The following is a 19,934-nucleotide window of genomic DNA, read 5'->3' as shown; positions in this document are numbered from 1 at the left end:
CCCCCCCCCCATCTTCCTCTCCCCCTCCCCCCATCTTCCTCTCTCCCCCCCCCCATCTTCCTCTCTCCCCCCCCCCCATCTCCTCTCCTCCCCCCCCCCCCCATCTTCCTCTCTCCCCCCCCATCTTCCTCTCTCCCCCCCCCCCATCTTCCTCTTCCCCCCCCCCCATCTTCCTCCCTCCTCCCCCCTCCCCCCCCCCCCATCTTCCTCTCCCCCCCCCATCTTCCTCTCCCCCCCCCCATCTTCCTCTCCCCCCCCCCCATCTTCCTCTCCCCCCCCCCCCATCTTCCTCTCCCCCCCCCATCTTCCTCTCCCCCCCCCATCTTCCTCTCCCCCCCCCCATCTTCCTCCCCCCCCCCCATCTTCCTCTCCCCCCCCCCATCTTCCTCTCCCCCCCCCATCTTCCTCTCCCCCCCCCCATCTTCCTCTCCCCCCCCCCATCTTCCTCTCCCCCCCCCCATCTTCCTCTCCCCCCCCATCTTCCTCTCCCCCCCCCCATCTTCCTCTCCCCCCCCCCATCTTCCTCTCCCCCCCCCCATCTTCCTCTCCCCCTCCCCCCCCCATCTTCCTCTCCCCCTCCCCCCCCCATCTTCCTCTCCCCCTCCCCCCCCATCTTCCTCTCCCCCTCCCCCCCCATCTTCCTCTCCCCCCCCCCATCTTCCTCTCCCCCCCCCCATCTTCCTCTCCCATTCTCCCCATTTCTTCTCTCCTCCTGTTGCTATGGGTAACCGCCGCGGCGGATGTTTCCCGGTCGCAGGGTCAAAGGCCGCCGGTTGCCATGAGAACGGGTTTGTTGTTCAGACGCTGCGGACTCGGCATTTTGTGAAGTGAAGGCGGCCGGAGAGAGAGGCTGACGATGGGCCAGAGAACTTACAACCCCTCGGTGCTGCTCCATAACTGGTTTGAAGATCTCACCTTGGACCAGGTGAGGAAACTGAGACATTGGGGAATCCGGACCCGAATCCCTCAGAGCCCGACCCCCCCCCCCCCCATCCCCCCCACCCCCTCACCCTGACCCCCACCCCCACCCCCTCACCCTGACCCCCACCCCCCTCACCCTGACCCCCCCCATCCCCCCCACCCCCTCACCCTGACCCCCACCCCCACCCCCCTCACCCTGACCCCCACCCCCTCACCCTGACCCTCACCCCCTCACCCTGACCCCCACCCCCACCCCCTCACCCTGACCCCCACCCCCACCCCCCTCACCCTGACCCCCACCCCCACCCCCACCCCCCTCACCCTGACCCCCACCCCCACCCCCCTCACCCTGACCCCCACCCCCACCCCCCTCACCCTGAACCCCACCCCCCTCACCCTGACCCCCACCCCCCTCACCCTGACCCCCACCCCCTCACCCTGACCCCCACCCCCCTCACCCTGACCCCCACCCCCTCACCCTGACCCCCACCCCCCTCACCCTGACCCCCACCCCCTCACCCTGACCCCCACCCCCTCACCCTGACCCTCACCCCCTCACCCTGACCCCCACCCCCACCCCCTCACCCTGACCCCCACCCCCACCCCCCTCACCCTGACCCCCACCCCCTCACCCTGACCCTCACCCCCTCACCCTGACCCCCACCCCCTAACCCTGACCCCCACCCCCCTCACCCTGACCCCCACCCTCACCCCGAACCCCACCCCCTCACCCCGACCCCCACCCCTCCCACCCCCCTCACCCCGACCCCCACCCCCACCCCCTCACCCTGACCCCCACCCCCTCACCCTGACCCTCACCCCCTCACCCTGACCCCCACCCCCTCACCCTGACCCCCACCCCCTAACCCTGACCCCCACCCCCTAACCCTGACCCCCACCCCCTAACCCTGACCCCCACCCCCTCACCCTGACCCCCACCCCCCTCACCCTGACCCCCACCCCCTCACCCTGACCCTCACCCCCTCACCCTGACCCCCACCCCCTAACCCTGACCCCCACCCCCTCACCCTGACCCCCACCCCCCTCACCCTGACCCCCACCCCCTCACCCTGACCCTCACCCCCTCACCCCTGACCCCCACCCCCTAACCCTGACCCCCACCCCCTAACCCTGACCCCCACCCCACTCACCCTGACCCCCACCCCCCTCACCCTGACCCCCACCCCCTCACGCCTACCCCCACCCCCCTCACCCCGACCCCCACCCCCTTCACCCTGAACCCCACCCCCCTCACCCTGACCCCCACCCCCCTCACCCCTACCCCCACCCCCTAACCCTGACCCCCATCCCCCTCACCCCGACCCTCACCCGGACCCCCACCCCCCCTCATCCCGACCCCCACCCCCTCATCCCGACCCCCACCCCCCTCATCCCGACCCCCACCACCTCATCCCGACCCCCACCCCCCTCACCCTGATCCCTACCCAACCCCACCCCGACCCCCAACCCCTCACCCCGACCCCTCACCCCGACCCCTACCCACCCTCACCCCGACCCCCAACCCCTCACCCCGACCCCTATCCACCCTCACCCTGACCCCCCCTAACCCCGACCCCCACCCCCCTCACCCTGACGCCCCCCTAACCCCGACCCCCACTCCCCTCACCCTGACCCCCACCCCCCTCACCCTGACCCCCATCCCCCCTCACCCCGACCCCCACCCGCCTCACCCTGACCCCCACCCCCCTCACCTGACCCCCAACCCCCCCACCCCCCTCATCCCGACCCCCACCCCCCTCATCCCGACCCCCACCCCCCTCATCCCGACCCCTCACCCCGACCCCCACCCCCCTCACCTCGACCCCCACCCCCCTCACCCCGACCCCCACCCCCCTAACCCCGACCCCCACCCCCTCACCCTGACCCTCCACCCCCCTCACCCTGACCCCCACCCCCCTCACCTCGACCCCCACCCCCTCACCCTGACCCCCTCACCCCGACCCCCACCCCTCCCACCCCCTCACCCCGACCCCCACCCCCCTCACCGCGACCCCCACCCTCACCCCGAACCCCCACCCCCTCACCCCGACCCCCACCCCTCCCACCCCCCTCACCCCGACCCCCACCCCCCTCACCCCGACCCCCACCCCCCTCACCCTGACCCCCAACCCCCTCACCCCGACCCCCACCCCCCTAACCCTGACCCCCACCCCATAACCCTGACACCCACCCCCATCCACCTCACCCCGACCCCCACCCCCCTCACCCTGACCCCCACCCCCCTCACCCCGACCCCCACCCCCCTCACCCTGACCCCCACACCCCTAACCCAGACCCCCACCCCCTAACCCCGACCCCCACCCTCCAGACCCTGACCCCTACCCCCTAACCCTGACCCCCAGCCCCTAACCCTGACCCCCACCCCCCAGACCCTGACCCCGACCCCCATCCCCTTCAGCCCGACCCCCATCCCCCTCAGCCCGACCCCCCTCACCCTGACCCCCATCCCCCTAACCCTGACCCCCCCCACCCCAAACCCCATCCCCCTCACCCTGACCCCCACCCCCAGACCCCGACCCCCACCCCCTAACCCTGACTCCCACCCCCCAGACCCCACCCCCCAGACCCTGACCCCGACCCCCATCCCCCTCAGCCCGACCCCCCTCACCCTGACCCCCATGCCCCTCACCCTGACCCCCATCCCCTATCCCCCTATCCCTGACCCCCACCCCCCTAACCCTGACCCCCCTAACCCTGACCCCCCCCACCCTGACACCCACCCCCTCACCCCGACCCCCATCCCCCTCAGCCTGACCCCCCTCACCCTGACCCCCAACAGCCTAACCCTGACCCCAATCCCCCTAACCCTGACCCCCACCCCCCTAACCCTGACCCCCCCACCCCGAACCTCATCCCCCTCACCCTGACCCCCACCCCCACCCCCCAGACCCCGACCCCCACCCCCTAACCCTGACTCCCACCCCCCAGACCCCGACCCCCACCCCTGACCCCCACCCCCAGACCCTGACTCCGACCCCCATCCCCCTCAGCCCGACCCCCCTCACCCTGACCCCCATGCCCCTCACCCTGACCCCCATCCCTCTATCCCTGACCCCCATCCCCCTAACCCTGACCCCCATCCCCCTAACCCTGACCCCCACCCCCCTAACCCTGACCCCCACTCCCCTAACCCTGACCCCCACCCCCCCTAACCCTGACCCCCACTCCCCAGACCCCGACCCCCACCCCCCAGACCCAGACCCCCACCCCCCAGACCCTGACCCTCACCCCGCAGACCCTGACCCCTCACCCCGACCCCCACCCCCTCACCCCGACCCCCAACCCCCTAACCCTTACCACCACCCCCAGACTCCGACCCCCACCCCCCTAACCCTGACCCCCACCCCCCTAACCCTGACCCCCATCCCCTAACCCCGACCCCCACCCCCTAACCCTGACCCCCATGCCCCTCACCCTGACCCCCATCCCTCTATCCCTGACCCCCATCCCCCTAACCCTGACCCCCACCCCCCTAACCCTGACCCCCACCCCCCTAACCCTGACCCCCACCCCCCCTAACCCTGATCCCCACTCCCCAGACCCCGACCCCCACCCCCCAGACCCTGACCCCCACCCCCCAGACCCTGACTGCCACCCCCCAGACCCTGACCCTCACCCCGCAGACCCTGACCCCCCACCCCTCACCCCGACCCCCACCCCCTCACCCCGACCCCCAACCCCCTAACCCTTACCACCACCCCCAGACTCCGACCCCCACCCCCCTAACCCTGACCCCCACCCCCCTAACCCTGACCCCCCACCCCCAAGACCCTGACCCCCACCCCCCAGTCCCTGACCCCCATCCCCCTAAACCCTGACTCCCACCCCCCAGACCCTGACCCCCACCCCCCAGACCCTGTCCCCCACCCTCCAGACCCTGACCCCCCACCCTCCAGACCCTGACCCCCCACCCTCCAGACCCTGACCCCCATCCCCCTAACCCTGACCCCCACTCCCCAGACCCTGACCCCCACCCCCCAGACCCCTATTCCCCTCACCCTGACCCCATCCCCCTCACCCCGACCCCCATCCACCTAACCCTGACCCCCCACCCCCCAGACCCTGACCCCCCACCCCTCACCCTGACCCCTATTCCCCTCACCCCGACCCCCATCCCCCTCACCCCGACCCCCATCCCCCTCATCCTCACCCCGACCCCCACCGCCCCGACACCATCCCCTTGACCCCGTCCACCTGACCTCGTCCCGTAAACCCTGACCCCCATTCCCCTAACCCCCAACCCCCATTCCACTAACCCCCGACTCCCATTCCCTAACCCCTGACCCCCATTCCCCTAACCCCGACCCCCATTTCCCCAATCCTAACCCCCATCCCCCCAACCCCGACCCCCATCCCCCCTACCCTGACCTCCACTCCCCCAATCCCGACCTCCAATCCCCAAATCCCCATTCCCCCATCCTGACCCCCATTTCTCCAACCCTGACCCCCATTCCCCTCATCACGGCCTCCATTTCCCTCATCCCGATTGCATTACCCTTATCCCAATCCCTATTTGCAATCCCGATCCTTCATGTTCTTAATCGTGATCCCATTCCCCTGACCCCGACTTTAGCGTAACTCTTTTCCCCTTATCCAATTCCCTAACTCTATCCTCAATTTTAACTCCCTAGCTATGGTTGGGATTTTCCAGTCCCTCCCATGGCAAGAATCGTCACAGGCAGGAATGAAAAATTTGGAGAGGCAGCCAAGAGTCCATTGACTTTTAGCGCAACCGGAAAATCCCAGCCACAGACGGGAACGGAAAAATCCCGCCCTATATCTGCTCTTACTAACCCCCCTAACTCTATGCACTAGCACTATCCCCCAACCTTATCCCCCATCCTGACTCTAACTCCAATCTCCCTGATCCTGTCCACTTAACCTTATTTCCCAATCCCATCCCCAACCCTAAACCTACCTTTTCACCCAAACCAAAACATCCCTCTAACCCTTTTCTCCAATCCTGTGCCTCCTGACCTGTCCCCAAATCCTGGCACTGTTCCTCTAACCCAATCCCCTTACCCTGACCTAATCATGAACTTTCCCCTTAATCCTATCGTACTTACTTGATCCTACCTCCTAATTCTTTCGCTCAAAACCTGACCCTATTCCCAACTCCCTAGCTATACACTCTTGCTAATCCCCTATTCCTATGTTTTAAACTTATTCCCTAACCCTATATCCTAATTTTATCCCCAACAATAAACCTAATCCCATTCCTTAACCTTATTTCCACCTTTTTTCCCAACCCTAAACCCCACACTAACCCCCTATCCCCATACTACCAATACTGTAACATAACCCTAACCCCTAATTCTAATTAGAGGATGAGACTGGGGAATTAATGATAGGAAACAGGAAAGACTTTGAACAAGGATTTTGTATCTGTCTTCACAGTAGAAGACATTAAAAAGCATTCCACGAATAGTAGAAAAGCAGGGGACAAAAACGAGGGAGGAACTTAAAACAATCATGATCTCTAGAGAAGTACTGGGAAAACTAATGGCTCTGAAGGCTGACAAGTCCCCTGGACCGGATGTTCGTCATCCTAGGGTCTTAAAAGAAATGGATGCAGAGATAGTGGATGCAGTAGTTGTAATATTCCAAAATTCCTTAGATTCTGGAAAGGACCCAGCGGATTGGAAAACCACAAACGTAATACTACTATTCAAGAAAGGAGGGAGACAGAAAGCAGGAAACTACAGGCCAGTTAGCCTAACATCTGTCATTAAAAAAATGTTGGAGTCCAGTTTTAAGGAAGTAACAGTGGGATATTTAGAAAATCATAATACAATCAGCCAGAGTCAACATGATTTTTATGAAATGGAAATCAGGCTTGACAAATTTACAAGAGTTCTTTGAGGATGTAACAAACAGGGTGGATAAAGGGGAGCCAGTAGATGTAGTATATTTGGATTTCCAGAAGGCAATCAATAAGTTGCCACATAAACGGTTACTACACAAGATAAGACCTCATGCTGTAGGAGGTGATATTTTAGCATTGATACAGGGTTGGCTAACTAACAGTAAACAGAAAGTTGGGCCAGGTCATTTTTAGGTTGGCAAACTGTAACTAGTGGAGAGCCACAGGGATCAGTGCTGAAGCCTCAGCTATTTACGATCTACATCAATGACTTGGATGAAGGGACAGACTGTATTGCAACCACATTTGCTGATTATAGAAAAGTAGGAAGGAAACAAGTTATGAGGTGGATGCAAAGAGTCTGCAAAGGGATATCGATAAGTAAGTGGACAAAAGTTTGACATAGAGTATGTTGTTGGAAAATGTGAGGCAATCCACTTTGGCAGGTAGGATAGAAAGAGAGAATATTATTTAAATGGAGGGAGACTGCAGAATGCTGGGGTACAAAGGGATCTGGGTGTCCTTGCACATGAATCACAAAAAGTCAGCATGCAGGTACAGCAAGTAATTAGGAAGGAAAATGAAATGTTGGCCTTTATAGCAGGGAGGATGGAGGTGCGTGTTAGGACTGTACAGGGCATTGGTGAGACCACACCTAGAGTACAGTTTTGGTCTCCTTACCTAAGAAGAAATATACGTGCATTTGAAGCAATTCAGAGAAGGCTCATTCAGTGGATTACTGGAATGAGGGTGTTATCCTATGAGGAAAGGTCAGACAGGTTTCCATTTGAGTTTAGAAGAATGAGAGGTGATCTTATTAAAACATATAAGAACCTGAGAGGACTTGGCAGGATGGATGCTGAAAGGATGTCTCCCCTTGTGGGAGAGACTAGAACGAGGAGACACAGATTAAAAATAAGGGGTTTCCCATTTATGAAGGAAATGAGGAGAATTTTTTCTCCCAGAGGGTCATGAGCTTGTGGAACTCTCTTCCTCAGTGTACGGTGAAGGCAGGGTCATTGAATATCTTTAAGGCTGAGTTAAATGGAGTCTTGATTGACAAGGGAGTCAAAGGGCATAGTTTAAAAATATTCTTTGACATATTTTAAGAGTGGTAACTTGGGACTGAGGTTTGATAATACAGCTGAAAATGGTGTTATCACACAAAATAAGAATTTTAAATCATAGTGTCAATCCATCACCTGTGAGTAACACAAATTTAAATGACTGAAAATTGCTTTAAACATATAACTATAAACGGGTTGTATATATTGGGGTACAGTAGTCAGTTTCTTTCAAAACCTTTCAAAATGTTCCTATTAATTAGTGTCCTCTCACCCAGAAAAACCAGCTGAATAGAGCCTCCTCAAAGGGCTGCAATTAAACACGATTTGCGGAAACTCCTGATGTTGATTAATTTATCCAGAGGGCATGGCCAGTTTTGGGGCCTGCTTCTAGTGTGATTTTTTTTAAAAATCAATGCAAAAGAAGGTGGAAACTTGAATTATGCTCAACCTACTTGCACTTAAAATTATGTAATCTTTTGCATTGGCTATGCTGATTGAAGCTGAATTACACCAAAAAAAGATGCATACTCAAGTGGAAACTGCATTCCAAATCGTAGTTAATAAGATGCATGCAGTCACAACAGCATTGCCAGAAGTGGTTTCTGAGCTTAACCATTAAGCCCCAAAACTAAACCACATTGTGTCAATTGGCATCTTTGCTGAAACAGGCTGGTTGCATTGATAATATCCACCAATATAAAACGGCTATAATATAGTCAGGGGACCTAATTCCTATGCAGATAATGTATTTCACTTCGCTAGGAGTCTCTGCAAAGCAAAGTGCTCCTGAGGCAAATATAACTGGCAGTGCTGGCAACATTTGGAGGCTAATTTTTTTCTGCCTGTGTGCCTGTTTTTTGCTGACCATTTCCTACCACGTCTAATGGAAAGATTTGCAGCTTGAAAAGTTTTGATCAAAACCATAGAGTTGCTGAGCATCTTAAATCATCCTTGTGCAGTAGTTTTAGTGTTGGCACCAATGTTCTTGATTCAACTGGTAATATAATGAATATTATTCAGGGGGAGCCGGTGGCATAGTGGTATTGTGGTATTGTCACTGACTAGTATTCCAGAGACCTGGGTTCAAATCCCACCATAGCAGATGGTGAAATTTGAATGCAATACAAATCTGGAATTAAAAGTCTGATGTTGTGAAAATCCATCTGGTTCACTAGAGGATTGTCAAGGAGGGAATTTTGGAGTTTGAGGACCTAGACGGCTGAAGGCCAATGGGTAATGTGGCCAGTGGCCAGCCAGGAAGGGGTTGGAATTGATGGTGAAATTGTGTCTGATTCTGAACTGGATATTGGGGACAAGCAGGCTGACAAAATGGAGGCAGTTGAGGGAGGTAATGTAGAGCTCAATGTAATCAGCGTATATCATGCCCTCAGATGATGTGGTTGAGGGGAAGCATGCAGATGAGAAATAGGAGGGAGCCAAGGATAGATCCTTGGGCAAAAACAAACATGCCTGGAAAAACTCAGCAGGTCTGACAGCATCTGTGGAGAGGGATACAGTTGACGTTTCGAGTCCGTATGACTCTTCATCAGAATCCTTGGGCACTCTGGAGATGTGGGAGTGGGAAGAGAAGTAGGAGATCCTTTGAATGTGATTGGATTTTTAAGAATGAAAGCAGTTGCCTCACCAGTTGGATAACAGAGATAATAGAGATGAGGAATTGGAGAAGGTTGGTGCACACAGAATGAGAAGGATAAAGAAGGATAATGTACCACAATCACAGTCACATAGGATATCAATTGTGACTTTCATTAGGGTTGCTTCAGTGCTGTGGCAATGATGCAAACCTGATTGGGGAGATTCAGTCATGGAGTTGTGGGAAAGATGGCCACAAATTCAGGAGGCAATAACATGTTCAAGGATCTTAGAAATGAAAGCGAAGTTGGAGATGGGGAGTTAGGAACTAGGATGAAACTAGAGAAAGGTGTGGGTTCAGGACTAGAGCATGGAGGAAACTTGGGAGAAGTTTACCATGATGGAGAAGAGGAAGAGAGAGATGCAGCAGAGGCAGCTGAATGGATATAAACATACGAATTAGGAGCAGGAGTAGGCCACTTAGCCCCTCGATCTTGCTCCGCCATTCAATTAGATCATGGCTGACCTGATTGTAACCTCAACTCCACAATCCTGCATGCCCCCGATAACATTTTACCTCCGTGCTAATCAAGAATCAATCTAGCTCTGCCTTAAAAATATTCAAAGACTCTGCCTTTTGAGGAAGAGAGTTCCAAATACTCTCAACCCTCTGAGAGAAAAAAATTCTCCTCATCCCTGTCTTAAATGAGCAATCCTTATTTTAAACAGTGACCCCTAGTTCTAGATTTTCCCACAAGAGAGAACACCGTCTTCCGTCCACCCTGTCAAGACCCCTCAGGATCTTAAAGGTTTCAATAAAGTCACCTCGTACTCTTCTAAGCTCTTCCCAACCTTGGTGACAAAGAAGTAAAGAATTCCATGAGCTCCTCACACTTGTCATTTGAGGTGAGGGTGGAGTGGATAGTGGAGAGTTATACAGGAGAAATTAAATCATCAGCAACCATGTTGCACTGCCGAAACCAATGGAAGTAGTTTTGCAATTCGCTAAAGCTGATAGTGCTTTGAATTTCAGTTAATGAGTGATTTAATTTACTAATATAGCTGGTCCCTGTACTCATCAACAATAAGTAGGTAAAAGCCATAGTGCACAAAGAACTGTAGCCATCTCTTTCGGTTAGCGAGTGACAGTTGGATATATATAGCTTAAGGGGTACCACTCCTATAAGAACAGAATTAACCATTCATTTTGGTATTTTGAAGAAGTGGCTTCAACATCATCATCATGTCACTATGATCACTGTCCATTTCGAACTCCACTATGTGTTTCTTAATTCAATTGTGTTTTAACAAAATGCACATAGGAGAAAATGCTCAATCCAATTTCCTTCGATTTGATCCAATTTCCTTCAACCTCAATTCGTGCAATTCAGTCAAATCCACTAATGCATATTCAATTCATCACTTCAGCTTTTTGGAATGTGTTAAAGAGTTTAAACAGCAAACAGTTGTTCATGCACCAACCACAAGTTATTAAAGGAACAAACCTATTACTAAATGTTCAAACCATCAAGTTTGCCTAATGGCATATTTGATGATAGAAACAAGTGAGCACTTAACGAAATGTAAAGCCTCTCTGACTGTATTCATCTGGCCAAGATATACTTTGTATGTTTTGAATTTTGATAATCTTACATCATCAATGTGTGAGTGCACTTCCTTGTATGAGTACAATTTGGGATTTTTAAAAATTCATTCGTGGGATGTGGGCTTCACTGGCTGGGCCAGCATTTATTGCCCATCCCTAGTTGCCCTTGAGAAGGTGGTGGTGAGCTGCCTTCTTGAACCATTGCAGTCCATGTGGTGTAGGTACACCCACAGTGCTGTTAGGAAGGGAGTATAGGATTTTGACCCAGCGACAGTGGAGGAACACCGATATATTTCCAAGTCAGGATGGTGAGTGACTTGGAGGGCAACTTCCAGGTGGTAGCGTTCCCATCTATCTGCTGCCCTTGTTCTTCTAGATGGTAGTGGCCATGGGTTTGGAAGGAGCCTTGGTGAATTCCTGCAGTGCATCTTGTAGATGGTACACATTGCTGCCACTGTGTGTTGGTGGTGGAGGGGGTGAATGTTTGTGGATGTGGTGCCAATCAAGTGGTTGCTTTGTCCTGGACGGTGTCCAGCTTCTTGAATGTTGTGGGAGCTGCACTCATCCAGGCAAGTGGGGAGTATTCCATCACACTCCTGACTTGTGCCATGTAGATGGTGGACAGGCTTTGAGGAGTCAGGAGGTGGGCTACTCATTACATGATTTCTAGCCTCTGACCTGCTCTTGTAGCCACAGTATTTATATGACTGGTCCAGTTCAGTTTCTGGTCATGGTAACCCCCAGGATGTTGATAGTGGGGGATTCAACGATGGTAATGTTATTGAACATCAAGGGGCAATAGTTAGATTATCTCTTGTTGGAGATGGTCATTGCCTGACACTTGTGTGGTGCGAATGTTACTTGCCACTTGTCAGCCCAAGCCTGGATATTGTCCAGGTCTTGCTGCATTTGGACATGGACTGCTTCAGTATCTGAGGAGTCGTGAATAGTGCTGAACATTGTACAATCATTAGCGAACATCTCCACTTCTGACCTTATGATGGAAGGAAGGTCATTGATGAAGCAACTGAAGATGATTGGGCCGAGGACATTACCCTGTGGAACTCCTGCAGTGATGTCCTGGAGTTGAGATGACTGACCTCCAACAACCACAACCATATTCCATTGTGCTAGGTATTACTCCAATAAGCAGAGAGTTTCCCCCCCGATTTCCATTGACTCCAGTTTTGCTAGGGCTCCTTGATGCCACACTCTGTCAATTGCTGCCTTGATGTGAAGGGCAGTCACTCTCACCTCACCTCGGGAGTTCAGCTCTTTTGTCCATGTTTGAACCAAGGCTATAATGAGGTCAGGAGCTGAGTAGCCCTGGTGCAACCCAAACTGGGCGTCAGTGAGCAGGTTATTGCTTTCCTGCTGCACTTTATTGAATGTACACTAGTTTCAGTAGGATTGTGACATTATGTGAAATGCCCAGTGTTTATGCAAATGCCTCCTGGAACCAGAGCCTTCACTCAGTTAGTGAGTCTGTACAACATTGGAAGTTCTCTGTCAGGGCTTCTTTCTTTTCCATGCAAATGGCACATTAGCCAACCCATTTCCTCCACATCCAACAGACTAGGCTTTTGTGTTACAATGACCTTTATTAATGTGGACAGGTTGTTTGCTTAACTCATAATTTGCTACCAGAAGATCCAGCTAGGTGTCATGGGGGGAGTGGGGACTCTGGTTTCTGCTTGCCAGGGCAATCAAATGTGGGTTTGAATCAATATCTTTTCGGTGGGAATGCAACTACTGAGTCAAGCATTACTCTCAGCTTGATGTCTAGTTTTAACCAGCATATGTTCTCAACTGTACAAATGTTATCCATTCCATTTTTTCTTGTGCACAGAAGCTTAAAATTTCTAATGTTTGTGCAGTCTTGAAGTTATTTAAAACCTTTTCATATGTGGCACTGTTAACCAGAATTTAACTATGTACTTGAACACAGACTCCATCTAGTGGCTGTTATTGCATAATATTATGGCATAATGAAAAATGATTTGGAGGGAGTCTTTGGATTGAACTTGAACCAGGTAACAAGGGTCTCTCCCACCGGCTGGAGAGCTAGCGAGAGGCCTGCAATGTCTCCTTTGGGAAAGACCTGCTGTATTAAGTGCCAATCAAGTATTAAGTGACCAGTGGTGGGCCTTCCTCAGGACCAAGCACGCTGGGGGTGAAAATCCTGCCATTCATGAGTTGTCAGCGGCTCTCCATTGCAGGCAGTTCTACCGGGAGCAGTGGGTGGTAACTGCTGGCAATGCACCCACAAGAGACCCAGGACCAGCGAGGCACTCCAGGCGAAAGGGGAGTGAGTGTGGGATGGGGTCGTGGGGAGGGGGTTCGTGGCTAGGATGGGATGTTGGAAGAAAGGGTAAGGGGTGGCTCTCAGTGGGCCCACCTTCCCAATGCCAGATTTCTTGATAAGGTACTGAGTGCTTGATAACAAGGGACCCCCTGCCCCTCCCTTCCTACAGGAGTCCTCAAGCAAATCTGACAAGTGTTTGCTTTTTGGGCTACCTACATGGTGACTGCCTCACCCGCTGCTGTTTGAATTCCAGCGGCAGCTGAATGAGGCCCTTAAGTGAGCAATAATTTCCAACTTAAGAGCCTCAATGGATGTCCGGATGGGAAGACCATCCATGAGCCTTCCCGCCTTGGACTTAATCGGTGCAGAGACAGGAAGGTGGTGGGGTCCAAATCCCATACCCTCTAGCTTGATTAAATGCCCTCCCCCACCTCCAAACCCTCAGGGGAGGGCATTAAGTTCTGCCCATTTTCTGAGCACTTAAAGTCATAAGAAAGTGTTTCATTTCTTGACTACAGGGCATCCCAAAGCACTTCACAATCAATGATGTACTTTTGAAGTGTAGTCACTGTAGGAAATGTTGCAGCCAAATTGCTCACAACAAAGTCCCACAAACAGCATTGAGATAACTTGATAATCTATGTGTGTGTAGCTGATTGAGGGATAAATTTGGCCAGGACATCAGGGATAGCTACACTGTGCACTTCAAATAGTGTCCAGGGTTCTTTTATATCCACCTGAGAAGGTGGACAAGGCCTCAGTTTAACATCTCATCCAAAAGACTGCACTTACTAGCAGTTAGGGACCTAGCCATTCACCAACAGCAGAAACATTCCGAGCTGCTGCCCAGATATTCCAATATGTGCTGGTACAGCTGGGATTCTCATTGCCTGCACATACTCGGTAAAACATTCCCATCTGCTTTTGATACACAACCGATCTGTATGCTACGCATACTTGATTAATTTTAGCATCTTTTGATTGTCTGAAGATTGAATATAAACAATGATTACTGATAACTGCACTGGGAGAAGTAATTTAGTGCCATTTACAGCTGAACATTGTTATAGAAACCACAGCCTATAAATTACAAAACAAAAACAGAATTACCTGGAAAAACTCAGCAGGTCTGGCAGCATCGGTGGAGAAGAAATCAGTTAACGTTTCGAGCCTTCACGGCCCTTCGGCAGAAGTGAAGCATAGTTAGGAGAGGGGTGAAATATAAGATGGTTTAAGGTAGGGGTGGTGGCGGGGGGTGGGGGGAGAGAGAAGTTGAGACAGTGTGGTGATTGTGGAGATAAGCAGTGATAGGAGCAGATAATCAAAAGATGTCACAGACAAAAGGATCAAAGAGGTGTTGAAGGTGGTGATATTTGTCTAAGAAAAGTGCTAATTAAGAATGGAAGACAGGATACTCAAAGTACAGCTCTAGTGGGGGTGGGGTGGAAAAGACTAACAAGGTTTTAGTTTTAGATTTAAAAATAATGGAAATAGGTGGGGAAAGAAGAATCTATATAAATTATTGAAAAAAAAGGGAGGGGGGGGAGAAACGGGGTGGGGATGGGGGGAGGGGGAGTTTAAGATCTAAAGTTGTTGAATTCAATATTCAGCCCGGAAGGCTGTAAAGTGCCTAGTCGGAAGATGAGGTGCTGTTCCTCCAGTTTGCGTTGGGCTTCACTGGAACAATGCAGCAAGCCAAGGACAGACATGTGGGCAAGAGAACAGGGTGGAGTGTTAAAATGGCAAGCGACAGGGAGGTTTGGGTCTTTCTTGCGGACAGACCGCAGGTGTTCTGCAAAACGGTCGCCCAGTTTGCGTTTGGTCTCTCCAGTGTAGAGGAGACCGCATTGGGAGCAACGAATGCAGTAGACTAAGTTAGGGGAAATGCAAGTGAAATGCTGCTTCACTTGAAAGGAGTGTTTGGGCCCTTGGACGGTGAGGAGAGAGGAAGTGAAGGGGCAGGTGTTGCATCTTCTGCGTGGGCATGGGGAGGTGCCATAGGTGGGGGTTGAGGAGTAGGGGGTGATGGAGGAGTGGACCAGGGTGTCCTGGAGGGAACGATCCCTACGAAATGCCGTCAGGGGGGGTGAAGGGAAGATGTGTTTGGTGGTGGCATCATGCTGGAGTTGGCGAAAATGGCGGAGGATGATCCTTTGAATGCGGAGGCTGGTGGGGTGATAAGTGAGGACAAGGGGGACCCTATCATGTTTCTGGGAAGGAGGAGAAGGCGTGAGGGAGGATGCGCGGGATATGGGCCGGACACGGTTGAGGGCCCTGTCAACGACCGTGGATGGAAAACCTCGGTTAAGGAAGAAGGAGGACATGTCAGAGGAGCTGTTTTTGAAGGTAGCGTCATCAGAACAGATGCGACGGAGGCGAAGGAACTGAGAGAATGGGATGGAGTCTTTACAGGAAGCGGGGTGTGAGGGGCTGTAGTCGAGGTAGCCGTGGGAGTCGGTAGGCTTGTAATGGATATTGGTGGACAGTCTATCATCAGAAATTGAGACAGAGGGGTCAAGGAAGGGAAGAGAAGTGTCAGAGATGGACCATGTGAAAATGATGGAGGGGTGGAGATTGGAAGCAAAATTAATAAATTTTTCCAGGTCCCGACGAGAGCATGAAGCAGCACCGAAGTAATCATCGATGTACCGGAGAAAGAGTTGTGGGAGGGGGCCGGAGTAGGACTGGAACAAGGAATGTTCCACATACCCCATAAAGAGACAGGCATAGCTGGGGCCCATGCGGGTACCCATAGCCACACCTTTTATTTGGAGGAAGTGAGAGGAGTTAAAGGAGAAATTGGCCTATAAATTACTATGGTCATACAAATTCTTCTCTTCTCTACTCTTCTCTGTTCTAACAGAGGCATTGAAAATGAATAGATAATGCACAACAACACGTTAGCCTGTCTGGAGGTGATGGTGGAGTGGTATTGTCACTGGACTAGTAATCCAGAGATCCCAGGGTAATGCTCTGGGGACCTGGGTTCGAATCCCGCCACGGACTAATGATGACCATGGAACCATTGTCGATTGTTGTAAAAACCCATCTGGTTCACTAATGAAATCTGGCTGTCCTCATGGAATACCTGACAGATAACGTCCCAGACCAATGCCCCCTGAGTGGCTCTAAAATGGCTTAGCAAGCCACCACAAAAAAGGAATAAAATCGACCTAGGCACCGGAAACGACAATGGCAATCCCAGCCCTGTTGACCCTGCAAAGTCCTCCTTACTAACATCTGGGGGGCTAGTGCCAAAATTGGGAGAGCTGTCTTCATGGAATACCTGGATATGTCCTCTCCCACCATCAGGACAGGCCCAGCAGAGGTGGTGGCACACCGATATACAGTTGGAAGGGAGTTGCCCTGGGAGTCCTCAACATTGACTCCAGACCCAATGGCATCAGTGCTCCTCTAGGTTGAACAGCAAGGGCTCAGAATGTACTCTGGGTGGGGGACTTCACCAACAGTGGCTCGGTAGCACCACTATTTACCGAGCTGACCGACTGCTAGGCAGGTGGTGAGGGAACCAACAAGATGGAAAAACGTACTTGACCTCATCCTCTCAATGAAGAGTGCAGGAGGGCATGCCAGGAGCAGCACCTAAAATGGCATACCTAAAAATGACCTGTCAACCTGGTGAAGCTATAACACAGAAAAACTTGCATGCCAAACAGCAAGTGATAGACAGGGCTAAGTGATCCCACAATGAACAGATCAGATCTAAGCTCTGCAGTCCTGCCACATCCAGTCTTGAATGGTGGTGGACATTTAAACAACTCACTGGAGGAGGAGGCTCCTCAATGATGGAGGAGCCCAGCACATCAGTGCAAAAGACATTTGCTACAATCTTCAGCCAGAAGTGCCGAGTGGATGATCCATCTTGGCCTTCTCCGGAGGTCTCCAGCATCATAGATGCCAGTCTTCAGCCAATTCGATTCATTCCACGTGATATCAAGAAACAGCTGAAGGCACTGGATGCTGTAAAAGCAATAGGACCTGACAATATTCCGGCAATAGTACTGAAAACTTGTGCTCCAGAACTTGCCACGCCACTAGTCAAGCCTTTCCAGTAATTCTACAACACTGGCATCTACCCGGCTATGTGGAAAATTGCCCAGGTATGTCCTGTACACAAAAAGCAGGACAATCCAACCTGGCCAATTACTGTCCCATCAGTCTACTCTCCATCATCAGTAAAGTAATAGAAGGGGTCATTAACAATGCTATCAAGTGGCACTTGCTTAGAAATAACCTGCTTACTGACGCCCAGTTTGGGTTCCGCTAGGGCCACTCAGCTCCTGACCTCATTACAACCTAGGTTCAAACATGGACAAAGGAGCTGAACTCCCGAAGTGAGTTGAGAGTGATTGCCCTTGACATCAAGGACGCATTTGACCAAGTGTGACATCAAGCAACCCTAGCAAAACTGTAGTCAGTGGGAATCAGGGGGAAAACTCTCCGCTGGTTGGAGTCATACTGAGCACAAAGGAAGATGGTTGTGGTTGTTGGAGGTTAGTCATCTCAGCTCCAGGACATCACTGCAGGAGTTCCTCAGGGTAATGTCCTCGGCCCAACCATCTTCAGTTGCTTCATCAATGGTCTTCCTTCCATCATGAGGTCAGAAGTGGAGATGTTGGCTAATGATTGTACAATGTTTAGCACCATTCACGACTCCTCAGATACTGAAGCAATCCATGTCCAAATGCAGCAAGACCTGGACAATATCCAGGCTTGGGCTGACAAGTGGCAAGTAACATTCGCGTCACACAAGTATCAGGCGATGACCATTTCCAACACGAGATAATCCATCCATCGCCCCTTGATGTTCAATGGTATTACCATCACTGAATACCCCACTATCAACATCCTGGGGTTACCATTGACCTGAAACTGACTTGGGCTAACCATATAAATACTATGGCTACAAGAGCAGGTCAGAGGCTAGGAATCATGCGATGAGTAACCCACCTCCTGACTCCCCAAAGCCTGTCCACCATCTACAAGGCACAAGTCAGGAGTGTGATGGAATACTCCCCACTTGCCTGGATGAGTGCAGCTCCCACAACACTCAAGAAACTGGACACCATCCAGGACAAAACAGCCTGCTTGATTGGCACCACATCCACAAACATTCACTCCCTCCACCACCAATGCACAGTAGCAGCAGTGTGAACTACCTACAATATGCATTGCAGGAATTCACCAAGGCTCCTTTGATAGCACCCTCCAAACCCATCACCGCTACAATCTAGAAGGATAAGGGCAGCAGATAGATGGGAACACCACCACCTGGAAGTTCCCCTCCAAGTCATTCACCATCCTGACTTGGAAATATATCGGTGTTCCTTCACTGCTGCTGGGTCAAAATCCTGGAACTCCCTCTCCAACAGCACTGTGGGTGTACCTACACCACATGGACTGTAGTGGTTCAAGAAGGCAACTCACCACCGCCTTCTCAAGGGCAACTAGGATGGGCAATAAATGCTGGCCCAGCCAGCGAAGCCTACATCCCATGAATGAATAAAAAAATTTACTTCTTATCAGATACCTTTGGTGGCCTGAATCTATTACCACTTTTGATTTAGGTGAGAAAGCCTGAATGCCTATAGGGGAATAAAATTCAAGCAGAGCAATTCTTTCATCCTTACTTGTTTTGGTCAGCTGTGTTTCAGCACAGCATCTCCAACACAATTAATTGTGAACTCTACACAGGCAGAATTTCTGTTTGTTCATTATGGAGCGTGCTGTCATTTCAGTGAACACACTCCAACCAACACAAGCCTAGAGATATTAGGTATTGGTTAGGAAAATTCGAGGCTGAGGGACCAATAAATACTTGAATGGGTACTGTTGGGATTTAACCAGTTAACTTTGCACACGTAGCCAGCACAAAGCATTCGTGCCTTCCCATTTTCCAGTTAGCACCCCATTCTTGAGGACATTGACTCGTGAGGCTATCTGGCACTGAGCAAGAACAATCCCAGTACCCAGCAGAAAAAAGGCTATCAAGAGATGCAACAATAAAAACAGTGGAAGATTTTGGATACATAGGAAACATTTTACAGTAAACTTTTATCTAAGTGCTAAAATTTGTATATTTTTATCGCCAAAACAGTCACTCACTTCCTTGCAAGAATTTCAGGACCACCTCTTCACTGCTGCCTCCTGCTCCACATCCTTTTAAATACCCTCGCAACTTTTAAGGCCGGAGGTGTTCTCAAACTTTCTGTCACTACAGTGACCTGCTCTGTTTGTGTATCTCCATAAGTGCACAAAGGCCATCCCAAGGAGTGTCAGTTCTTGCCACTCAGGTAATCCAGAGTAGGGCATCCCTTAGAAAATTGGTGCAAACAGCTTATTAATTCCAGATTTCTTGCAGTATTATCTTTAACTGGTTCCACCCCATTGCAAGTGGACACATCTAGTGGCAAGCCATCCACCCAACTGAACCAAACAACCTCCTAAGAAATCCAAGTTGCTGTGGCAACATGCACTTCAACATGCATGGTGTAGCTTGGAACTATGGGCAGTGATGGTAAAGACTCCGATTTTCTT

The 19,934-nt window shown here is 52.1% G+C and overlaps 1 protein-coding gene across 1 annotated transcript in view; it reads left to right on the top strand.

Annotated features, from left to right (window-relative positions):
- The first annotated feature begins 751 nt into the window (after nucleotides 1-751).
- LOC144668194 (cilia- and flagella-associated protein 161-like) overlaps nucleotides 752-19,934 on the top strand; it is a 58,407-nt gene continuing 39,224 nt past the window's right edge. Inside the window, exon 1 of the mRNA XM_078529929.1 lies at nucleotides 752-925. Coding sequence (XP_078386055.1) covers nucleotides 857-925 — 69 coding nt within the window. The 5' untranslated portion in view covers nucleotides 752-856. The remainder of the gene's footprint in view (nucleotides 926-19,934) is intronic.

The sequence above is a fragment of the Cetorhinus maximus genome, chromosome 26, assembly GCF_964194155.1.
Source record: "Cetorhinus maximus chromosome 26, sCetMax3.hap1.1, whole genome shotgun sequence".
In the NCBI taxonomy this organism is placed as follows: domain Eukaryota; kingdom Metazoa; phylum Chordata; class Chondrichthyes; order Lamniformes; family Cetorhinidae; genus Cetorhinus; species Cetorhinus maximus.
Note: the sequence above shows the minus strand (reverse complement) of the source record. Positions and strands in the feature narration are given on the sequence as shown.